Source organism: Haliotis asinina, chromosome 12, assembly GCF_037392515.1.
Source record: "Haliotis asinina isolate JCU_RB_2024 chromosome 12, JCU_Hal_asi_v2, whole genome shotgun sequence".
NCBI classification, from domain to species: Eukaryota; Metazoa; Mollusca; class Gastropoda; order Lepetellida; family Haliotidae; genus Haliotis; species Haliotis asinina.
In genome coordinates, this window is record NC_090291.1 from 14,776,335 (window position 1) to 14,797,317 (window position 20,983).

At 40.4% G+C, this 20,983-nt stretch overlaps 1 protein-coding gene across 1 annotated transcript; it reads left to right on the forward strand.

Annotated features, from left to right (window-relative positions):
• Positions 1-243: 243 nt before the first annotated feature.
• On the forward strand, positions 244-20,120 carry LOC137258413 (alpha-protein kinase 1-like). Its single transcript, XM_067796087.1, has 2 exons — positions 244-346; positions 15,473-20,120. Exon 2 carries the CDS (start codon positions 15,485-15,487, stop codon positions 16,454-16,456), a length of 972 nt encoding a protein of 323 aa, XP_067652188.1. The 5' UTR covers positions 244-346; positions 15,473-15,484; the 3' UTR covers positions 16,457-20,120.
• The last annotated feature ends 863 nt before the right edge of the window (positions 20,121-20,983 follow it).

A 20,983-nucleotide genomic window follows, 5' to 3' on the forward strand; every position in this document is an offset into this window, starting at 1 on the left:
CCAGCGCACGTACATATTTTAATAATATACACACGATTTTTAGAAAATGATGTGGCATAGCCTCATTACACTGAAATATAAGCCATCCGATCTCTTCACATGACACTAACCCAAGGGAAACGTGGTCCTGTTTCAACTTTCAAATCAAAGCGTACTTTCGCGAGTTGACGCTCCACGCGAGAACCGGTATTCCCGAATCACGTGACAGACGCGCACATAACAAAGCCCGTCACTGAAGGGAATCCCTGTACTATTTTTGTCCCCATGTGATCGCGACTCGTCTCAGCTCTCTCCGAGAAGAATTGAGGAAAGTACTTCATTTCAGTCAAGTTCAACGCCGAGAGAGGTAAGTGAAGATATTTTTAAGATAAACGCACGTTCATAATGTGGACTGACGAAAGAAAATCTAATCTGGAAGTAGCAAGTAACAGATGTGTTTTTCCTTGTAACGGCTGATGGCTTCGAATCCGCCGCCTCGCGTGTCCTGCTCTACTTCAGCCCAGAGGCAGCAGAGCGTTTTATTTTAAAATTCAGGACATTTCAACATTCTCTTAAATCTCCCAGGTTGTGTTTAAACTAGCTGAATTACAATTTCTTATGATGAATATCCATTCTCTCTTTCCCGCGTTCACAGATAAGACAAAGCGTGGTTTGGTTGTTTGTTTTGATCGTTTGAAACGCTTCAGCAAACGACTGGGGGCAGACGACATGTTATTTTGCGAATTTATGACTTATTATTTGGAGAAACGTCATCAGTGAACATCATATTAATGAACATTGATGAAAATTACATCGATTAACATCTTCTTTCGGCTTGTTCTACTTTCCGAATTTGAATAACCCGGTATTTACTTTGTTGAGAGCCGGTTACCCTTCTTGACATAATAGTTAGTTCCGCTGACCTAAAATGTTGACTCAAAGCAAACGTGAATGGGTTAGTCCGGAGGGGTGTTGGGTTGTCGTGTCGCTGGCAGATTTTCAGTACAATGCCATTGTGAGACTATGAAAAGGACAGTGAAAGTCAGTGTTTTGTATAAATGAGATTTACAAACCATTCGCTGATGACTAGATGACTAATGTAGTCAGTGTTACTGCTGTCATTTACGCCTGTTGGGTTCTGGTAGTTTCTATTTCTTCAGAGACATCTGAATTTTTTAAGCAGCTGTCCGCAAATTCCAGACTGACAGTATATCAATCGTGTGACATAAAGTTTTGCCGGGTTTTTTTTCAAAAGTACAAAACAATTTTCAAGTATATGATGAGGTCTTAACTACATATGATCCCACAATAAATCAAATTGCATCTTGCATGTACAGATATGGTAATAGCTAATTTATGTCCCAGTAACTGTTTTGCCTTGACCTTATCTTCCTGAAAGCCACCCAACAGGAAAAGCAGTGATTATCATGAAATAGCATAGGGCAGAGAGTATATCCTTGCATTATCCTACTCAGTTTTATGTGCGTACTTTGAATGTGCGCTTCAGTTTTCATGTAAGATTTCATACACGGGTGATTTCGTTTAGTTTCATGAATAGATAGATTCCTTATGAAAGCGTGTTCTTAGACTCCAACTCACACTGGGATTGTCATTGACTTGCGCTGTCATTACGTTCTCGGAGACTGTAACCAAATTGTTTTGTTAAGCTCATGTTTTGAATGCGTTTTGGTTGAATACTGAGCAAGTAAGCGCAGCAGGGGTTATATGCATTTATAAAAGTCACTGCGTCGATTGCCACGCCGAACATCAAGAAACACTTTACAGCATATATGTCCACGTGTTACAAAATTGAGTAAACAATTTTTTTTAAGTAGGCGTTTGTGTTTGCAAGGTTTTGATAGCCCCGTTTCATCTAACTGATTTTCACAAGTATTTGGCCTCCAAACCGCAAGAAATGCAAATTAATTCCAACACCTGAAGCAAATTTACGTACATGCTGCTCAACTTAAAGTGTTAAAAGGACACCATGATACCATCGGTCCTCAATCCGTGATGTAAAATGAAACCAGTGCATCGATCAAAGGCACTTATAACAAAAGTGTGTACACAGAAATTGAGCTATTTCCCGACAATGTCACATAACCAAGGGTAATTTCGTAAGCAGCTGTTAAAATACATTAATTTTGTAACTTATAAATGATCATATCAACATAGAGTAAAAGTCTTAAAGAGACATTACGCGTTGACCTGGTGTGGCTTTACACCAGCTAATGTGTTGAAGGTCGAGTCGTCTTTGATTGTGGATGCACGGAACCAGCCACGTGTTAGATGATACTGCTAGAACATTGCTATCAAAGTATGGTTTTAGAAAATATTCAAGCAATGTCACGGCGGGGGACACCAGAAATGGGCTTCACACATTGTACCCATGTGGGGATTTGAACCCGGGCCTTGGGCGTGACGAGCGAACGTTTTAACCACTATTCTGTCCCACCGCCTCGTCCATTTGAGTTAGTCCAAAGGACAATAGTCTGATCATCGCGTTTGTTCACAGTTGATACCCTGGTCTGTAAGTAAAGAAAGGGCTGACACTGAGATTCGACAAGCGGTAGTGGGTGGTCGGGCTCCCTAGCTTGATCATAACCGAATTGCGTAGATCCAACGAATCCTTGATGCCGCCCACCATGATACTCTTGAATTACCGATAAAAGAATGTCCTTCGGTCGGTTCAGTGGACTTTTCAATTCAAAGTACAAATACATTGTCTGGCACCGGTTAAAGAGCATCACCTGAACCCTTCACATAAAACTGAAAACTCAACTTTCCCAAAGAGAAACCGTGCCCAAAGAGCCGTGAAACATCGGTCTATAGCTCTCAAGCAGTAACTACATAACAGAGTCTGGATAAGACTTTAACAAGATATTTAATACCTTCGACAATTTACGTCTCTCCCTGGCCTATAATCACAGTTGTTGTATATACTATAATTGCACGAAGCGTATAGAATGATCAAAAGGGTATTACCAGACCGTCTTCATCAACGGCACTGTCGTGGTTGTCATAATATGACATGAGATGAAGATGACCTACACTGACCCCACCTTGCCTTTCAGTCCGAAACATCTAAGATTACTCTCACCTACAAAATCCTGTCAAAATGCCCTATAATGATTTTTTTCAATTTTTTGAAAGTAAGTCTAGATGCTCTGTCAGATAATTCTTCGTATCAGTGTGTACAATGAACAGTTTGAATGTTATTCTACGTACACCCCAAGGTGGATGTATTTTTTTTCCCTGTGTGCTTTAATGTCTGTGAAATATTTCAGATGCATTGTATGCTTGGATCGTAAACACCAGGTGGTAGAATAGGAGCCTATATGTCTAAGAATTTTAAAACTTAAAATTGCAGGGTAGTTCTTTTTGGGCTCACAAAGGGAGAGATTTATGGCGACCCCTGTTCAAGTAGACAAGCTGTTTATACATAGTTCTTACTCATGGACAGAGAAATAGATGTCATTTTGACAATTTTGTCATTTTAACTACATTTGATAAAATATTCGACTTACTACTATCAATTTAGTTTGATTGAATGTAGTTTAATACCGCACTTGGCAATATTCCAGCTTTAAGGCGACTATACGCTATTGGAGACATTCGAAATTCAAAAGACATTTTCAAAACAATCGAAAGTCGAAACATCAATAACATAAACCAAGGAACGGCAAGAAAATCGAAATTTCCCAAAAATATCTGAAATATCAAAACAACGAAAATGAACTTGAAATAAAGAGAAAATGGTAACTAGGAACGTAGGCGCGGAGCTAAGAAGACAAGGTCGTAACTGGACGAACAACTAGTCTCTTAAATGAACATATTTTACTGAAAAAAAGTTCAGGGTGAAAATACAATAATATGATGAAACGGAGCCCCGAGACTGTCCTCATTTTCAGAAGCTAAGGAAATCTAGACTTGTGTGGGTTTTCTTGGATACATTTGTTTGGCTTTCATGGATACGACAGACTAGGTCGTAACTTAGAAATACTCGTACGAACTATAACGTACGAAATACTCGTAATTTCTTAAAAAAAAGTTAAGTTATTTGAAATAAAGAAACTTCGGTCCAAAATATAACATCTGTTACCAAAGAAACACTATCAAGCTTTTGCAGGAAGCATTACACAGATATTCGTCAGGTAACAGGTTGTTTGCTAAGAAGACGGGAAAATAGTCCACCTCCCCAAAGTTCCATATGACTTCCCAACTTTTGTAACACACTTTCGTCAAGACACCGCACATAATATAAAATAACATAATAAACAATACATAGGGCAGTGTAAACGTCCTGTACACGTCGCTTCTTAACATAAACACGCTGCGATTTAAACAACGAAATGCATGAAGGACAAACTATATTTGACGCCATAAGCAAATACAGCAAGATAGTGTTTAGGAATATAACAGGCCTGAAGTATCGTTATGTAAATGTCTGACATTCGCTGTTCACCTCATTCGGATGACGTCGTGCGTAACGCCATTCTAAGTCATAGTTAAAGCTTCGAAAACCCAAAGGCTTTTTATGACTGAATTCATCGGCTAGGACTTGTTGAGAAATATAAAAAGCTTTTTCTTCACAAGTGCATCCTAAAATTATGGTAGGAATGTTTAACAAGACTTTCGTCGATATGCTGGCGTAGAAAAGAAAGTACTCAGCTGAGGTTATGGCAGGTTTGCAGTTGGATCCCCCAGGATAGAGGAGAAATCAATCTTCGACTTAACCGTGTGTGTGTGTGTGTGTGTGTGTGTGTGTGTGTGTGTGTGTGTGTGTGTGTGTGTGTGTGTGTGTGTGTGTGTGTGTGTGTGTGTGTGTGAGTGTGACATGTAATGAATGTTTTTACTGAGTGTGTACTTTTGAAAGTAAGTAAACTGCATGTTGACTTATGTCAGACGCTTTGTCAAAAACTGGCCACAGTGCGACGAATTTATGGACTCTGGGTTTCCAGGACTATGTTGTAACCCTGTTACTTTCTTTTGTGTGTCAGTATATATCCCGAATCAAAAACCCCTTTTTGAAGTACTGCATATCACGGAAACTAAGGCAGCCAATCGGACGGTGAAGTCTTATCATATAACGATGGCGTGAATAATTGTTTTCCATAAAGAAAATATTTGTCAGTTATTGGCGTTATCAAGAGTAATGAAATAGAGAGGCTCCGAAACATAACAACAGTCACCCTTCACTCACGATATTCACAACGTAACAATGAAAAAGAAACTGTTTTAGTCATGGATACAAAGGATAGTACAGTAAGTGACATTTATTACGAGCACGCATATAACGAGCATACATATATTTCGAACTGTTTTACCCCACCACTTTCTGTATATATTACTCGAAGTATATACCCAACGAACTATGACTATACTGAGCTGAATTTTGTCTCTTCCAGTGTAAATGCATTTGTTTACGGGTGTATTATACGGTGTGGTTAAAGAGCAGACAAATATCAGAAGGTATCCTTAGGTCATACACGTTCAGATTATATGGAAAAGAGAGTCTCACATGCGTCATTTGAGGTAAGGGCTAAAAATAGAACTGACGCATCTGGAATCAAGCAACACTATCGTGTAATAATGAAGTTCATGATAACGGTAACTGTTCAAAGCGGTGTCACAGAAGCTCAAAGGTCACTGAATTGTCTCTTTGTGTGACTTTCTGAATCATAGTCGGCCTCGTGTTACACACCCACCCGTTCTTCTTCCATTGATCCTCTTTGTTCGTGAGAGCCTAGCAACCGATTGCTATTTCTAGCATTCCAATTTCATTAACGGCTTTGCAACCTGATATTCAAGACTACACAAGTGCCGTATTCCCCGTCAAAGGGCAGATAATTTATAGTGGTGTGATCCACTTTTTAGTGCCAGTATAGGCGCCTTAATACCACGTGCGTTGTCTCTATATCGTTGGTAGAACCATTTCCTATCAAATCCACAAAACTTTAAACATTACATGACATGTCACTTCGTTATTATGGATGTTCTTCCCTCGTTATCCCGAATGGTCGGATAATTTACGTTTCTACATCTTCATGGCCGCGAGATTCGAGATAATCGTTCATCGATAATCGTTTGATCGTTCATCGTCACTTGTGTCATCGTATCCCAACTGCTTAGATCGATGCTCATGCTGTTAATCGCTGTCTGGTCCATACTCGAATGTTTACAGACCACCGCCACACAACTTGATTATTACTAAGTACGGCGTAAAACTAAACTCACACACCGTAAAATATGAACTGAAAACTGACATGAAAGTGGGTTTTTTTCGAACTTGATTCTAATTTACTGGTATAAATAGATAGATTAATGTTTGTGCATTGTTTAACACGGTCAAGTTCAACTGTATGACACACGGCGGTCTGTCAGCTTTCGAGTCTGGACCAGACAGACCAATGTCATACATCATAAGAATCGATCTCTGGGATACTCTGTATAGGCCGAGAGAGCCGATCGCAGCTAATCTCTTCTTAGCACAATCATGGACTGACAATCAATTCTAAACGGTTCACCGGTGACAAAATCATATATGTGAAACACCATAGATGGAAAACAGAGCATATATGAACGATGTGACTGAGGCAGTATTCCAGCAGTCTCACGCTGTGTGGACACCAGAAATGAGCTTCCCACTGAACTCACATATGTTGACGTGAAAATGGTCACGTTTTTTTCTTTATTCTTTTGTTCGATAATCATATTAAAACAAAGAAAGTATTGTTATCTCTGTTTACTTTCATAAATCACCATAATCCCTTGTTATTTCACCCCCGTAAACCCTATGCCCACAGCAGTAATCAACACGGCAATATGACACTACCTTGCCGGACACCAGTCTCTAAACTATATATTATCATTAAGCAGATAATCCTCTCGAGCACTGCAATTCTAATATTCCCTCCCGCTGTATATTCGGCACGTGTTTTTATCAAGCGTGAACTTTGTCATACGAGAGCATTAGCCCGTCCGTCTCCCAAATGCGACCGCTTCGCCTTGAAAGCTTTGTTCCGTCTTCGATAGCGACGGCTGGGTAAAACCAGCGTCGTCAAACACAAGCCTGCTCGGCGTCGGGGCTCGCTGGGAGCAGCTGTTCGATTTCTTTGTCAAGTATTTTGAGTATAAAATAGGGGTATGACACACAGATTGCATAGGGGGATGTTAGTGGAGATAAACAAGACGCTACTAAAACGTTTCTTATCAGGAACGCTGAAAATAGATATGATGAAAGGTGCTACGGATGTGACTTCTCAAATTTTAAGATTTTGCATGATGCGGAATATTCATGAATTTCATTACTTGATTTCAAGATAATTTTTGTGTTTGTACATATTTTAAGTGTGAAAAATATTCACATTTTGTTTTTCAAACATTATGCATGTTCAATGATAAACGCCCTGTGTATAACAAAATCGAGACAATAGTTTAACAGGATGTAACATATTTCCCTCAGTGTGACTGAGGAAGAGTGAGTGAGTGAGTTTAGTTTTACGCCGCGTTTAGCAATATTTCAGTATTGTCAGGGCCAGAAAACCAGAAATGGGCTTCACACATTGTACCCATGTGAGGAATCGAACCCGGGTCTTCGGTGTGAGGAGCGAACGCATTAACCACTAGGGTATCCCACTGCCACTTTCTGACTGAGACGAGGGACGTATATATCTATGCTCAATGACCCGTAATTGTTAGCACAAATATTGCTCACAGTATCAGTGGCATTGCAAGCAGCGTGTTGTTTTGTTAAATGCTTTCAACATTCCTTTGACTTTTCACAACCTGCCAAAAGGTGAATATGAAAAAACACATCTCTTATCCACCGTACCGACTCTGCAAAAGATATACCCCTAAAGACTGACGTGATATCACTTAAATATTTTTACAGGGGTGACGCTCCTTATAATTACCCTGGTTCACAAACGTATCTGACCCCAGTTTGAAAAGGAAATCCTAACCTCATTTAGAAATTGAAAAGGAAACGTGTCCTATTTAAGGCATTGTATCTTGGGGATGGTCGCGAGAACCTTGACACAAAATGTTTAAATGTATAACCTACGCTTCACCGTTGGGAGGCGGACATACGGGTTAGTAAACTACAGACACTGACATGAAGTGCATGTTTCAAATTTATATGGGAGGCGTGGGATCAGTATCGTAGCAGCATGTGAAAATGTCAGCCGCTCGGTCCCGAAAGGAAGGTACATATGTGTTGCTCACAAATCTTTAATACAAAAGTTACTTATAATAGCTTAACGATATACATAAGGATTATTACAGGAAGCTTAGGTTTCTTTCCATTACGATTAACACAATTGATATGAGTTGTGTCAGCTGCGCTTAATCTCTAAGGTAATATTTTATACTTCAAATGATAATGTCTTAAAAAATAATAAATGTCAGAGTGAGCTCCATTGCTAATCTAGGTATGCCTCTTCGAAGGGCAGAATTGCTCACCATCCATGTGCTCAGCATTCAGTACAGCCTTGGAGCAAGACTAAGCTTTTGGGTGATTTTAGCACTATTCCTGAATTATCACTAGAAATTAGTTTCACAAATTCTGCCCATCAGGACTCGAACCCGTGTCTCCGGCGTAACGCGCCATTGTTTTCACCACTACACTACCTCGTCACCCATAAAATATATGTGACTATTACAGCAAAAGAAACGCAAGTCTCGAACAAAAACAAATGAAATGTTTGAAACTAGGCATTCATGTTCGAATTCACGTCCTCTACTGAAAACCTTTATTTAAAAAGTTTCGTTTCTTTTGCTGTTCAGTATACTACGTTAGGATACGCTTTTTGGTTTCCCGGAGGTTGTAGCGTTGGTTCACCTACCAAGGACCGGGTTCGGTGTGACACGCTAGTGCTAGAAAAACGATAGCGGTGTCCACCTTTCTAATATGGCTGCCAAATTGGCCTTAAATTTCTGTTTGTGGCTCTTACCTGACTATCTTGTCTTAAGAGATGGTTAGTCATTAATGACTGTGGAAAATGGGCATCTATAGACATTACCAAGGGGATGCCATCATCACATGCACAAGTTGTGTTTAGTTCCTAGGCAGTTGCAGTAGCAAACTGCATTCCCAGTGAGTAGTAATACAACATGGCCGTAACGGTGGCCATCTTGATATTCGTGCACTAATCGTGACAGATCTTGTTCACCATACACCATCGACTACGGTACTCTACAGCTAGGTTCGTTGATGGGAACATGCATGGAACTATAAAATGTGCAAAATGATATTAGATACAGTCTTTCTGTAAAGTAGTGATGCTACCCAAGACATCTTCGTTCTAGCCAATGAGACATGCCCGAATTCGTCAACTTGTGACGTGGAACTGATTGTCGACTATTCACCGCAAGAACCCAGTCAACCATGGTTGATTTATTGCATGTATGATAAATATGAACAGCAAAAACCGCAAGTTTCGGAAAATCAAATCTCATAAAAGTAAGCGCTCATATTTGTCGTCTATTTAAAATCTTGACAAAAAGACACAGTTGCGTTTCTTTTTCTGTTCAGAATATATTCGTTTATAGTCGCAGCGGGCGTATTCTAATATGATGGGGCGGTGAGGTAGCCTGGTGGATTAAGCGTTCACTCATCACGCAGAAGACCTAGGTTCGATTCCCTCATGGGCACAATGTGTGGTGTCCATTTCTGGTGGCACAGTTGGAATGCTGCTACAAACAGCCTAAAACTAAACTCTTTTACTCTGTATGGACATGCCTATGTGTTCCGTCTGTTGTGACTGCTCAATACACTCGCATCGTATCATTTAGTCTGTAAATATTTTTGTCTGTGAGTCCTATGTCCACCCCCCCCCCCCCCCCCGCCCTGAATTTTTACTCCAACGTAAAATAATAAAATCGTTTTCTCGTTAAAACTATCACAGCGTTTGTAGAAATACACACCCTCATTTGATTTAAAAAAACACATTTACACCTGCAAAGACTTTAAGTCAAAGGGGAAAACGTAAGAAGCCTGATCTTTCTTCATCTTAATTTTCTGTAAAAAAATCCGAATAATATTATCAGCAGCACAGCAAGTCGATCTGCATCATAAATTAGTCATTGACTATTTTTAAACGATTTCACAATTATTAAAAAAGCATAATTTTCGTTTACTGGTAATTAAAAAAAGTCAACATGCGGGACATTCATGTCTACTTCATTGCAACTGAAATTTTTAAAATTAAATGATCATTGATTTTAATATACTGTAATAGCATGAGATTAACAAACCACTTCGACTCAACCGAAGTTTCTCTGCCATACCATTATCCGATATTTCGATTTATCCTGCATCTTAATCATTTCTATAACAATAATCCCAATCTACTCGGATTTTCCTAAACCATAACCCTCATCTATCTAAATTACTGTCACGACCCTCTTTGTGCAACCCCGAATAAACGACGACCAAATCCCGAGTTAAGATTTTGCAACTTAAATCAAGTTACCAACTTCAGCCCCGAGAATTACCGAGACCCGTATTTTTTGTAATTAATGGCGTCGGGCGACAGTACCCTACCACCATAAGGGACGGCTGTTAATCCCCTAGCTAGCTCCTTTAAGGGGCACAGAAGTAACTCAAACACCCCGAGAGCACAGACTATCTTGTTATCAAAGCAGTACCCCCAGGGTTGCGACATTGCACGCAATGCGAGGCATTATTTGCCTCCACACAGCGTTATCGCTGTTTACCAGATTTGGCTATTGTGCACAGCTTCCCTTGCAGTAAATCTCGTGGTGTCAAGGTCGCGCGTGTACAAAGACTTATTTCCGTTTCATTTAGACCCGCGTGTAACTCGGAGCATCGTCCTCTCCTTCCTGAATGCTTACTTGGGCATTTCATGAGACAAAGCATTCGTCATCGCTCGTCTCTTTCCGTAAATTGTTAACCTGCCGTTGGGTTGTTCCGGAATGACACGAGTTGTCACGATCGAGTTTGATGATTACAGTATATTGTGTAATGGTGACAGACTTAGTTTAATAATGTTAATATAGAGACAGTAAAAGAACAGACTGTTGTAATATTAAACAAAGAATAGGGGAGGTTCATTTTCCGCTGCATTGTTATACTTGACACTTAGAGAGTGTTTTGGCAGCCTTTTTAGAAGTAAAGGGTTCGCGCCAGACAGCTGGCCTGAGTTCGATTCCTTACGTGGTCGTAATGTTAAAAAGAGGTATTAAGTTCTCCGTGTTTTACTTGTCTTCGGTTTGTACCAAATCATTGTATTTGTTATATTTTTCTATTAAAGAAAACTATTTCTGTTTATTCAGGGAAAGAAACCTTTCAAAATTTCCCAATTAGACCACAAGACCAGTGAGTGAACAGTACTTAGTATTCCTGTCAGTATTTCACTGGTTCAAATAATATTCATCGATTTACAACAAAACTATCAATACAGAACAATGTGACCACCAGGGCCAGTGCAAAGGTATCATTTAGTGGTTCTGATTCTGTTTTCCTAGCCGGGGACCTCAGGGCCAGTGTAAATTTCGCAAACTGTTTATTTTGTGGTTTTCTCACCTGACGCCCAGCAATGTTCCAGGTATATAAGCGAGGTTTGTCGTTATCGTAGACTAACATTTACAAATTACTAATTTTAAAGTCGGATTAAATGAAATTAAAGTAAATGACGTAATATCAGCACTTGCTTCGTGTACGGTTTTTTGTGTTACTGATAGGGCTCATTAGGAGACATTACCGTTTTCTGTCTCCCTGTATTTTCCCCTCTGCCCAGAACCTTCCACTATGCGTTTTACGCCTCACTAAGCATATATGGCTTCTGTCAGTAAATAAAGCATCAATTTAAGCGGGGGCGGTGGGGTAGCCAAGTGGTTAAAGCGTTCGCTCGTCACGCCGGAGACCCGAGTTCGATTCCCCACGTGGGTACAATGTGTGAAGCCCATTTTCTGGTGTCCCCCGCCGTGATATTGCTGGGATATTGCTAAAAGCGGCGTAGAACTAAACTCACTCTCTCTCACTCAATTTACGAAACTGGGATACGATGACGTGTCATCCAAGCAAGCCTGGCCACCCAGTCCAGCTAGTCGCCTCTTACAAGCATGGTTACTGAAGATCAATTCAGATTTGAAACCTAAATGAACCGTAGTGTGTGAGTTTTGTTTTACACCGCAATATTCCAGATATATGGCGGCGGTCTGTAAATAATCGAGTCTGGACCAGACAATCCAGTGAGCAACACCGTGAGCATCGATCTGTGGAATTCGGAACCGATGACATGTCTCAACCAAGTTAGCGAGCCGGACCACCCAATCTAATTAATGGGTTACTGGAGATTCTATGACCCTAAATGAAGCCTGAAGTCCTAAGTGAAGTTTTACTAGGGTTCTCCCATTTCACTGGGGCTCCTTTTAAGTTTTTAAGGAGTTGTTTACTTCTATAGAAATTGCATATATTCAGAGACAAAGCGTTACTCTACTGTGGCTGTTGAACTCCATCCGAACTTAGAGTACGCCATCGTTATTCGTGCATTATGTTACCCTATATCATTTCAAAGTTTACCGCCACACGCATATCGAGTCACAGAAACTTGCGTAATCTGAAAACCAGAGCTCTAAGGGGTCAGACGTCTGTGTTTACACACCACCCCCACCTATCAAAACCGTATCCCACGAAGCCTCCTGCGTTCATCTCCCCCCTCGCCAAACCCCGGGATTGCACCACGCAACTTCAATATTATTTGTCATTTTGTCAAGCTGTATTTCAATGATAACGATTCAGGCAGGCTCCTTTTGGACGAATCTTCCAACCTACCCTTGACATTCTCTCACCTGACACACCCAAGCAGCGTCGATATGCACCTGCAGGTTAACCCCGACTAGCCCCCTACCCGGATCACCGAGAACAGTCGGGTAGATTTAGGAAAACAGGGTACAGTATCCTATGATATCGACTTCGCTTGACATCTGGGAATGTTTAGCAAATTTGTCTTCCCTCGCACGGTGAAATGTTCACCTTGAGGTCGGCATCATTCTTTTAAATACGCGAACTCTATTTTTTTCTTGCTAATCCCGAAAGCGAACGACTGAAATATTATTTATCAAACCCTTGATCACTTGAATCCCATGTGAATTTGACAAATGGATTTTGCGAGTTTGATACTTTGGCAACAGCTGTCAGTGATGTGGCAAGTCTGAACAATACATGCAGATGTTCAATCGCAACTGCTGGGAGTCCTTGTTGGTAGCTAATACTAGTTACCACGAGTGAGTCAGTTGCATTTAACTCCCCTTTGAACAGTACTTAGTACCTGCGGCAGTTTGAGGTGGGGAGATCGGAGCCACGCAAGTCTCTTAGTCTCTTTAGTGAATGAATTTATTTTTGCGCTCAACAATATCTCAGGTATACCTCTGAGTTTGAGGTATTCATGCCTAACTGCGCATCTCATCTCAGTTAGCTTGGGCTTTATAAACCAACTTAAGTAAACTAACTGCTAGTACCAGCAGCCATGCATACACATGCAAGCCCGTCATCATTTGAAAGAAATAATCTGAACCGCGACGTACACTACATTTCACCTCACCTCACCACTCACCACACCACACCTCACCTCACCTCACCTCACACCACACCTCATCTCACCACGCCTTGCCTCACCTCACCTCACCACACCTCATCTCACCACGCCTAGCCTCATCTCACCACACCTCACCTCACCTCACACCACACCTCATCTCACCACGCCTTTCCTCACCTCACCTCACCACGCCTCGCCTCATCTCACCACGCCTCACCTCACTTCACCACACCTCACCTCACACCACACCTCATCTCACCACGCCTTGCCTCACCTCACCTCACCTCATCTCAACACGCCTCGCCTCATCTCACCACGCCTCGCCTCACCTCACCACACCACACCTCACCTCACACCACACCTCATCTCACCACGCCTTGCCTCACCTCACCTCACCTCATCTCAACACGCCTCGCCTCATCTCACCACGCCTCACCTCACCTCACCACACCTCATCTCACCTCACCACGCCTCGCCTCACCTCACCTCACCTCACCTCACAAGTATTGGAGCATTCTTGTTCCGATCAAGGGTCGTATCTACAAACAACACAACTTATTACACACGTTCGTTGGGTCAGAAATTATTCCAAATGTCAAAAGCATTTTTTTCGTTTTGCATAGGTTGGGGGACGGAGTATTCTGTCGACCATGAACATTAAAAACGTTTTCAAGAGACTCTGTTACTGTTTATATAAAATATTGATGCATAATTTAAAATAATCTGGTTATAAAGTATTGAAATATATTGTTTACATTTCCAAAACAAGTAATTACAGAAACCTCTCGAAACCTCTGAAAGATCTCGGTCGATGAAGGAAGGGAGGTAACACGGAATTTGATTCGTTCCCAGTGCCCCTTTACTCGATTGGCACGCGACCTACTTTCTTTCTGTTCGAGATTAATGGACCAGCTTCATATTTATTTATTTATTTATTTATTTATTTATTTATTTATTTATTTATTTATTTATTTATTTATTTATTTATTTATTTATTTATTTATTTATTTATTTATTTATTTATTTATTTATTTATTTATTTATTTATTTATTTATTTATTTGCTAGTATGTCGTCGTGTCGGGACAGAGTGGCTCGTCGCTGAGACATTCAATAACCAAGCTTCCCTGTCTCGATTCAACTCCGCGCGGTAATAAACAACATTCACTCTCGTAACCAACAGCCTCGACCTTCCACCCTGACCCCAATCAGTCGCTAGTTACCATACAGGGAAAGAGGAAGTTTGTCCAAATCTTTTTTGATACGTTGTCATGTTTATAGAGATATCTGTGTCTTTGTTTAAAATGTCCACCAGTCTCAGTAAGATCCTTGTTTTTCCTTCGTGTAGACAGAGGGACGAGTGGGGACATTCTAATGTAGTTATCACTGAATGTATTTCCTCGTGACTTTGTCGAAATCCCTAAACTTCCTGATGTGGAAATGGTTTGAACAGTATTTTCTTTGTGAGACACGACCCCTTGTGGCTGACAACGTCCCCATTAGCTTTCTCCAGGCACCCAGACTTCCTTGTTTACCCACTTCTAATCAAAGATCAAAGAAATAGTTTATTTTCCTGACAATGGCATATATGAATTGTTGATAATCCATTCTTATTCCCCCTTTTATAAGATGTAACTAAAACTACATATATTTATCATAATGTTTTGTACTTATTACTCTCAATCATATTGTCAGAAGATATTATCACAACAATACTACAACGTTTTAGTGGAGCTAGAAAATAATCTGAATTAAAAGGAAGATATATTTTTCTGAAATTTGGTCCAATTACAAATGAACCACGCTGCGTGGAGAAACTTTTCTTCCTGAAGAGAACATATTGACTTACTTGTGGAGATGAACTTTGTTTATCCTTAACGTTGCTCTCATCTGATTTCTTCCTTACGTTAATGTTCGTTTCTTTCGTTGCAGTTGAGGACTTTAATGAGTTGCACTTCTCGCCTGACTGACGTGAGCTGTCCACAAGGATACGCCATGTTTGCCAACACCACGCTGTCATCTAGCCCGGATGAGAACGGCTGCTGCTATTGGTCCAGCTTCGACCTGACGTCATTTGCCAAAGGTCAACGTCTGAAGGCATACGTTGGCCTTCTGAACGGCAAAGGACCTCGGAGTGGGGACCACACCGTCATTAAAATCTTTCGGGATGAAGCCGGGACGGAAGCAATGTGCAATACTGAAATCAAGAAATCCAAAACAGCGCAGTGGTTTGCAGTGCCATTCTCGGGCATGATCTGTCAAGAGTCCCCAATTCACTTTACTAGTCTCCTGAAGGCATGCATGGATGATGTATGCCTAATGAAGAACGCCTTGTCCAGCGGCAGGAAGCTATGTAAGCAGGAATGGGTTTTGATCGAGGAGAAAATTGGCAAGAACTTTCAAAACTTCGTTAGCCATTCCGGAAAAGCCAATCCGACAACTGCTACCAGAATCCTTGAAGCGTTTGTTCACTTCACGTACCACCATTCCGGCGGGAAACTTGTCGTCTGCGGATTGGAAGGGAGCTCCGAAGGGGGCAAGACGTATCTGAAGACTCCGACCATCCATTCGGTTACCAAAGAATATGGTGGATGGGATCTGGGAGAAAAGGGAATTAAGATGGTATTTGGAAATCATGTCTGTAACGACCTGTGCAGGGGATTCATCACGCCACGACACTTCTCAGATCGCGCGGAGCCTTCCGCCCCGTTCGACCCCGATCTTGTCAATGGCAGCGAGTTTGAAGCATCCCAGACGCCAAGATACGACCAGTTTTCTCCCTACACATTCGGGCAGTATTTCAACTTCCCTTCCCCTCCGCCCTACCAAATGTATCCTGATCTCCGCCTCGCCTGTGCTTTCAACCAAAACGCCACACCCTATCAACCAAAATACCACCATCCAATATCAGCCTGAAAATTCATCCGACACATGTAATCGCCTCATGAACATCTCCAGAGACACGAACTGCAACGACAAAACCCGAAAACAGAATATGACACCGCATCGCACCACTACATCACCTTCGCAAAGTACTGGACAGTTCCGGAGAAGACGCGAGGTTTTGCGACGTTACCAGAACATGAACGGTGACCAGCGCTTGCGTTCAACCACTATATGCGATCATATCATGTAAGACATATCATGTATATTTCAAGATTCTTATACGTATAGGCATAAACAAGACGCAGCTACTACCGAAGCACAATATATATATTTTATATAGAATTCAACTATGCAAGATATCAAAATCACCGCTCTTCATTTGTGCGTGCTCAGCGTGAATTTCTCATAAGCATTTCAAACCCTGTTCGGTGCTTCTCTTGAGAAGTACTCATTGCCATTGTTTATCCGACGTGGAAGTCTGTGGGACCTTCGTATAAATCATCACCGTCAATGTTTATAGGTCCCTTTCGTCTCGTTTAGATTGGTCTATATTTTCAGAGTAACAACCTCTATTGAGGGAAACTTTCTTGTCACATTGGCAGCAACGTATATTGGTTTGTAAACAACTCTTAATACTTCAGTCTTCACATGATGTATGTGTTTGTCTCAAATGAGTAAAACTTAGCGATAGGGAATCGCTTCAATGAGGCATGCTAATATTCAGTAACTGATGCAGATCTTATTGTCAGCTCCGATTGTCATAATCATTACCATATGCATTATTTCAGAAATTTCTTTCGGGTTCGAACCCGGTTTTTAGGTTTGACAGCAAAGGATTAATAGGATGTAACAAAATGAACTTCTGAAATTGGTATTCTTTCGGATTTTTCTCCCAAATTAAGCAGATATGTCGTGAGTAAACTGGAGCGGCGTCACATTGCTTTAATATTTTGAAGGCGACAGAAAAAATTCAGAGTGGCTACTCAGTAAACAAGCGTTTCAATGAATCCAAAACTTCTCGCAAAATTTGCACGCCGTGGGACATTTCTATGCTTACATTCTCGAATTCATTTTGATTATAATGTATTGTATTCCATAATGTTTTAAAGTAAGTCAACATTTCCATGTTCTTTTTTCAAGTGACCTACAATTGGTCACTTGTGGCCTGCAGTTGGTCAAATGTAAATGTCTTTAAACGTTTCAGCGTGGTAAAACCAATTGTGTCTCGCGATACGGCAAAAATAGTTGGCTATTATTCGCCAACATCACTGTGACGATCTCAGAGGTGTTTTGTCATGGACATGTCCGAAACTATTCACTCAAACAACACAGAACCTTTTGTAGTCAAGAATCGTGACGCTTAATTTGAAGCTGGACAATTTACCCAAATCAGAGATAATACGCCAGGATGAAAACGTTTTTCAAGTGTTCCGCTTCTTGTTAACGTCAAATGTGTATATTTGGCAGCGTAAGATCTAATTTTGTATTAAGATCCAAATGACGTTGTGTATTTTATTGTTATACTTTTTGCTTTATTTACCAACATAAATGTGTTTCATGAATTATGTCCATGACATTTCGATATGTCATTCACGACGTTTAAACCGTGTCTCATCTTTAACATATTAACTATTCTAACCGAGGATTGGATCTCAGGCCTTGAGAATAGGCAGTTGGAAGAAATCTCTATCTTGTATTACGAGATGTATGATGTCATTTACACGTGTATGTGCCCGCATGTTCATGTAATTTGTTAATACTTCGTTTGAATGCGATTGATAAGTTTAAAATTCGTCATCGTCGCGGTATACAAAGACTTACTAACAGCAAACCCTCGATAATCTGAAACTCGTTTAACCGGTAAAACATGGAGTGTAATAAGCATGTTCTCTGTAATCCAACGTTTGATAAGGGTGTCATAACGTGGACACTAGTACTAGACCGAATAATTCGAAGCTCAATGAGACCTTTTTTCACAATAAATCTGCTAACATGAGATGAGTATCATTATTTAGTTTCGTCTCGCTTCCGCAGCGTTGATGCTACCAACCGTCATAGTTATTACTGAATTGTTGAAAAATGTCTTATGACCGTTGTTTTGTCCTGACCTTGTTTAATCTGGCTACAGTAAGACTCCATTATTCTGGAAAATATGGGCACTTCAAGTTAAGGCTCTTTTCGTACTTTAATCCAGGCACTGCAAAATCCAAAAGTTTGCAGATCCGTGCACTTTATTGTCTTGATTAATTTGTTTCAATATAACATTGTCTTGATATCAGCTATTTGATTAGACAATGTGGTAAACCAGTTGAGCAATAGTTCACTTATGTGATCAAGATGATTATGATAATAATTGCTGTGGACCATAATATGTAAATGTGATTCAAATTATGGTTATTCAGAAATGATGGCATTGACATATATAGATTTTTATGTTTTAATTTTGTGATAAAGTGACAGATCAGTTCTTCATTGAAAAGTAATTGATTTTTAGCTTCATAATGGCAGAAGGTATAATTTTATCAAAAAATCAAAATAGTGCTATTTTATCTGTGATTTTATGTCATTTGTATTGTCTTACTTCGCTAGTTCAGCATTTCATATATATTTAATTGAAAATAAATAATGCAACTTTCAAAACCAAATAATGCTGGTAAATCGTCGAGCCAGCAGTAAAGGGAGATAAATCCTTGAACGATTTGATCAGCTAAAACATACACAATTACCTCCCATGCACAATATTCGGTTGTCCTTTTTCAATGTGCAATTGTTTAAAGTCTTTTATTTCTGTAATGTTTAGCAAACTATCATGTCCGTGGATTGATACCTTAGTAGAGTTTGTTGTATTTGTGTGGTTTGTGCGATGTTAATGATTCTACAGATTGTGCCAAATAATCCTTAATTTTGTCATTCATATCATATATATACTTTTGTGACAGTACTTACACTTCCTGTTTTTGCAGAGATTGCGGTAGAAATCCATTTATATTTTATCACTTTGTTTACATTTCCAGATGAGGACAATGATCCTTCCATAGAGCAGCTAGTGAAAATGAGAAACTGTTTTGATCATTCTGGCATGTTTAATAGGAGATCAAAATAAGAGCCTACTTTACCATTCTCTGTTTTCCTATCAATTTAGTCATGTCTGTTGGTATCCATGGATCCCCTTTAGGTAATTGTTACTAGAAAAATCGTTAGCTTATGATACAGTAATTAGATATGGTTATGGTGTGGCCTAACCTCCATTTGAGACGCGGCAATTCTTTGGCAAGATGGATGAACTATTTGCTTGACATGCCACTAAGCAGAACTGACTCCTTAAAGTCTTGAATTCATTCATGAAGAATATTCACAAATCTGTTTCCACATATCATTGTTTTAATGAATCCAATGGTTACGGGCACATCGGCACAATTGTCATGTTTTACTGTTATTTCATTTAACATCATTTTTAGTAAATATTACAGTTAGAATTTTAATCTGACCTGTGTTTTTGTCAGTGATGTTTTCACCTTGCTCATGTGAATTCAAAGTGTTGTGTACTTCATATCATTCCGTGTTGTCACGTGATCACTCACGTGTAGTGTGTTGTGTTGGACATGCTTTCACTGCCTTGACTACCAATGCAATGTCAGCTTCTGATTACTGGTGCTCAAACTGTACATAACAGTAAAATAAAGACTGGCTTCTACTGCACTCCTCTTTGTCGTATTTCGTCCTGTTTTAAAAACAAAAAAGTTCCCGATTGCAGCTTGCAAATACTTACTGAACCTGACAAACCCATGATTGATATAATGAACAAGGATTCATGCCCCCTGTGTAAGATGCAGTGGTGATAACGTTAGGACGCTTGGTCCCCTGGTCCTTTGTGATCTGCATAACTTGTTCCAGGGATAACCATGAACGACCGGGGTAGATTAGACCTTTAGCAACCCATGCTTGCCATAAAAGGCGACTCTGTTTGTCTTAAGAGGCGACTAACGGGATCGGGTGGTAGAGACTCGCTGACTTGTTGACACATGTCATTGGTGCCCAATTGCACAAATCGATGCTTATGCTGTTGGTGACTGGAGTGTCTGGTCCAGACTCGATTATTTACAGACCGTTGCCATATAGCTGGAATATTGCTGAGTGTGGCGTAAAACTAAACTCATTCACTCACTGTTTCTCGGAACCGATCAACGTTGTCTGTGAATCTGTATGTGGATGGATCAACGTTTGCAATGACAATCCACAGCCTTTAGCAGCATTGGACTGGACACAGCAAATAGAGGTTGAAGCAGGAACATCCGGGTCATCATGTCCAGGCTTGACCACTGAATTCCATGCAAAGTAAGATACAGAGTGACAACTTACACCAATCTTCACACGAATACATTGGCTTAACCTTCATATACGCTTACTGCTTCGCTCACACAGCAGCATTTCAGCTGTGGGGCACCGCCTATAACTGGCCCAATGAAGCCTTGGTTAATTTATAAGGTACTATGACACACGCTATCAACAGTCATCGTGCATGAGCTACCCTACAGCTTGTTCAGCCTGACCTCAGCT